The following is a 5,000-nucleotide window of genomic DNA, read 5'->3' on the forward strand; positions in this document are numbered from 1 at the left end:
TACATTGAAAGCTCAATATTTATCCTTTTATTTATTTACACGCTAACTTTTCAGCATGCTAAGTGCTGAGCTGGGATCAGTACCGGCTCAGACACCAGACAGGAAATTCACAATAATCCTGCATTCCTTAAGAATTTAAAAATAGCGATAATCGAGAGCTGAACCGTCAACTGACGAAGGTCCCAATAAGAGGCAGCGGAACCGGATAAAAGAGAAAGCGGAAAATAAAGAATTTCACCTTCAGGTCAAGATACTCCAGGTCCTTCTTCAGCTGTAGGTACGTATCATCTGCCTGTAAGTGAGGAAGACAAGAGATGGGTCACATGACAGGAAGTTGGAACAAATACATCTAGCTACATCCAGCATAACATTAAATTCTTTCTTTCTTTGGATTTATTTATTTATTTATTTGCTTATTAACCATACTTTTACTAACCCATGCTGAAACAATTTAGAAATGAACAGAAACCAAAAGTTATTAAAAAAAATGTTTTAAAAAAGTTGTTTTTAGAACAAAATATAAAAAAAATAATATATGTTTTTCCAGTCTTTTTTACCAATTGTGCTGCTATTTTATAATAATCATTTATTATAATTATTATTTAATTTCTTTTTTTTTTAATTTATTTAAAAAATTGTGCATTCATACATCACTAACATGAGACTTTACTGTTTTGATTCTGTTCATCCACATACAAAGATACAATGTATGTTATAATACTGCTGTGTGCATAAGTTTGTACCCCCCATAGTTTGTGATGAAGAAAAAAAAGGACAGCGTAGTTGTATTTTACCAAAATGTAAACTTTTAAATATTAATATATGAATGTACCAAGAAATCATAAAACAAAGTGCTTTGTCATGATCCTCTCAAAAAGGTAGTGCTATAATACAGTCATAATTATTTCTTAATTATTTTCAAGATCCCAAAAAAATTCTGATTATGTACTTATTTATTGATTTGTTTGTGTAATAAATTTTAAAAAATTCCATGAATGTGGACACTCATGTTTTCGGTTATTTTTTTTCCTTTTATCTCAGAGGAACACAACGTTCTTTTTTCCCCGAGTATGTAATTATAAAATTTTAAATTCTTATCTAAATTTGAAAACTACTGATTTATCTAGCTCGTACAGTAAACATTGCTTTTGTTAAATATTAAATATACAGAAGGTTTAAATTAAAACTGAAACAGGCTTTCAGGTAATACAGGTGATATTTCTTTCCAAAGATTTCCTATTTTAGCCTCTAAAACATGTTGAAATAATTATGTGGTTTTCGAAAAAGTGAAAAAAAAAAAAAAGAAAAGGAAAAATATTCTTTGACCACAAATGCAAACATTTCATATCTGGACAACATTGAAGTTTTTTGGAATGCAGGCACGTTACACAAGCAACATGCTTGAAAACAACCACTGTGCATAACATCATTCTGGAATTTCCATAAAATAAGAAGAACAAGAAGAAGAAGCAGAGGAACAACACGAAGAAGACGACGAAGAAGAAGAAAACGGAAAAAAAAAGTTTTCGGAACAATGCAAAATGCATAGAATTGTTTGACGACAGTCCAAGCCATGGCTCATTCTCCGTCCATGCCAGCTACTGCTATCGCCATCACATCACGGCCATGACATCACGACCCACAGAGCACAGGCGAGCACACAAGGGCACAGAGAGAGGGAAGGAAAAGGGGATTTGAGGGATAAAAAATGAGTCATGATGGAACAGGGTCTGATCTGATTTAAGGACCTTCTGACCCCTTGTGAACTCTGACCCTCTAACCTGCAGGCTGGGACCTGAGAGGCCGTCGTTGAGGTGGGCGAATGCGTCGGCCATCTTGGCCTGGTGTCTCCTGAGCTGGACAAGGAGCAGGGTCAGCTCCTCAGGCTGCAGATTGGTATAAGGAGAGAGAGTGGGTTCAGGATGTGACCCCAAGGTCACAGGGACTGAAATCAGGAGCTCAACCTCCCGACTTTATACACCTCATAGATCACCTTATAGAAAACCTCATAGAAAACCTCATAGACCACCACAAAGAGCACCTCATAGACCACCCCAGAAAGCACCTCATAAAGCACCTTATAGACCACCTTATAGAAAACCTCATAGACCACCACAAAGAGCACCTCATAGACCACCCCAGAAAGCACCTCATAAAGCACCTTATAGATCACCTTATAGAAAACCTCATAGAAAACCTCATAGACCACCACAAAGAGCACCTCATAGACCACCCCAGAAAGCACCTCATAAAGCACCTTATAGATCACCTTATAGAAAACCTCATAGAAAACCTCATAGACCACCACAAAGAGCACCTCATAGACCACCCCAGAAAGCACCTCATAAAGCACCTTATAGACCACCACATACACCACATCATAAACCACAGGACAGACCCCCTCACACAACACCTCATAGCCCATTCATAAACCACCCCATTCACCACCAAATAGACCACCACTTCATATAAACTCTCAAGGCACCTCACAGACCAACTCATAGACCCCCACATACACCACTCTTAAACCACCACCTCATACACAACATCAGAGACCACATAATAGACTACCTTATACAGCCCCTAACAGACCACCTCATAGACCACCTCATAGAAAATCTCACAGACTACCTCATAGACCTCCTCACAGACCACCACATACAACCCCTCATACACCCCCTTACAGACCACCTCAAAGACCCCGTCATAGATTACACACAACCTCTTAGAGACAGCACTTTATACACCACCCCGTAAATAACCATCTCATACACCACCACATACACCACTTCCCAGACCCTCTCAGAGAGCACCTTATACACCACCACATACACCACCTCATCGACCCCCTCAGAGGGCACCTTATACACCACCACCTACACCACCTCATTGACCCCTCAGAGAGTACCTTATACACCACCACATACACCACCTCATCAACCCCCTCAGAGGGCACCTTATACACCACCACCTACACCACCTCATTGACCCCTCAGAGAGTACCTTATACACCACCACATACACCACCTCATCAACCCCCTCAGAGGGCACCTTATACACCACCACCTACACCACCTCATTGACCCCTCAGAGAGTACCTTATACACCACCACATACACCACCTCATCAACCCCCTCAGAGGGCACCTTATACACCACCACCTACACCACCTCATTGACCCCTCAGAGAGTACCTTATACACCACCACCTACACCACCTCATCAACCCCCTCAGAGAGTACCTTATACACCTCCACCTACACCTCCTCATCGACCCCCTCAGAGAGCACCTTATACACCACCACCTACACCACCTCATTGACCCCTCAGAGAGTACCTTATACACCACCACCTACACCACCTCATCGACCCCCTCAGAGAGCACCTTATACACCACCACCTCATTGACCCCTCAGAGAGTACCTTATACACCACCACCTACACCACCTCATCAACCCCCTCAGAGAGCACCTTATACACCACCACCTACACCACCTCATTGACCCCTCAGAGAGTACCTTATACACCTCCACCTACACCTCCTCATCGACCCCCTCAGAAGGCGCTTTATACACCACCACCTACACCACCTCATCGACCCCCTCAGAGAGTACCTTATACACCACCTCACAGACCATATTATACACCATCACATACACCACCTCATTGACCCCTCAGAGAGTACCTTATACACCACCACCTACACCTCCTCATCGACCCCCTCAGAAGGCGCTTTATACACCATCACATACACCACCTCATCGACCCCCTCAGAGAGCACCTTATACACCACCTCACAGACCATATTATACACCATCACATACACCACCTCATTGACCCCTCAGAGAGTACCTTATACACCACCACCTACACCTCCTCATCGACCCCCTCAGAAGGCGCTTTATACACCACCACCTACACCTCCTCATCGACCCCCTCAGAAGGCGCTTTATACACCATCACATACACCACCTCATCAACCCCCTCAGAGAGCACCTTATACACCACCACAAACATCACTTTATAGAACACCTCATACATCACAAACACCATCTCACAGAGCACCTCATAAAGCACCTGAAAGACCCCCTCATAGACCCCCTCACCACTACCTTCATACTCCACCTCATATGTACCCACAGCCCTCTGTAAAAACTTTCCTCCAAAAAAACATAACAGAAGGCATGTTTATACTGACGCACCGTTTTTCCATGTAAGCTCGGCGCACTGACGGTGTGTGTGATGTAGCCCATCGTTGGCATCGATCTTCTGTCTATCTGAACCGGCTGTGAGGATAGAACACAAAAATCAACAAAGAAACACACATTACTAATAAAAAAATTAAAAAGTTTATATTATTATACAGCTATAGGAGATTTGTGGTTTCATTTATTTTTTGTTGTTTCTGTGCTTTTATTTTAAAAAATATTAAATGACAAATTGGGAATTTTTTCTTTAATTTGTATTTATTTTCATCAGCCTAACTATCTTCTAAAAAAGACCGCCTCATAGAATTTGTGTGTGTGTGTGTGTGCTTTTATTTTTTAAAAGAAATTAAATGAAACATTTGGAATTTTTTCTTTAATTTGTATTATTTTTTTAATTTTCATCAGTCTAACTATCTTCAAAAAAAGACCACCTCATAGAATTTCTTTTGTGTGTGTGTGTGTGCTTTTATTTTTATTAAAAACATGTAAATGACACATTTGGAATTTTTTTCTTTAATTTGTACTATTTTTTACATTTTCTTCAGTTTAACAATCTTTAAAAAATAATACACTCTATTAAATAGTGGAACATTTTTGTGTTTTTGGATTGCATTTCTTTTTTGGGGGGAGGGGGGGTTCTATATTTCTTTTTTTTATTTCTTTATTTTTACATTTTCTTTCTGTCTGTTTATGGCACATGCCTCATTTTAACTTCCATGGGGTTTTGTGAAGTTGACATTTTTGCTTATCCCACAGAATCTCTCCAGCAGACCCGTCACCACTTCAGTTGACA

The 5,000-nt window shown here is 40.5% G+C and overlaps 1 protein-coding gene across 22 annotated transcripts in view; it reads right to left on the reverse strand.

The window, feature by feature from the left end:
* The window catches only part of plekha7b (pleckstrin homology domain containing, family A member 7b), a 115,196-nt gene that overhangs the window by 23,032 nt on the left and 87,164 nt on the right, over positions 1-5,000 (reverse strand). For 19 of the 22 annotated variants that reach the window (XM_058401754.1, XM_058401762.1, XM_058401755.1 and 16 more), the window contains 3 exons: positions 4,202-4,285; positions 1,782-1,886; positions 239-292 (listed from right to left, as the gene is read on the reverse strand). In XM_058401754.1, the coding sequence (XP_058257737.1) occupies positions 239-292; positions 1,782-1,886; positions 4,202-4,285 (243 nt within the window). The remainder of the gene's footprint in view (positions 1-238; positions 293-1,781; positions 1,887-4,201; positions 4,286-5,000) is intronic. The other 3 variants (XM_058401771.1, XM_058401756.1, XM_058401760.1) reach the window with 2 other exon arrangements.

This window comes from Hemibagrus wyckioides, linkage group LG10 (assembly GCF_019097595.1).
Source record: "Hemibagrus wyckioides isolate EC202008001 linkage group LG10, SWU_Hwy_1.0, whole genome shotgun sequence".
Lineage (NCBI taxonomy): Eukaryota > Metazoa > Chordata > Actinopteri > Siluriformes > Bagridae > Hemibagrus > Hemibagrus wyckioides.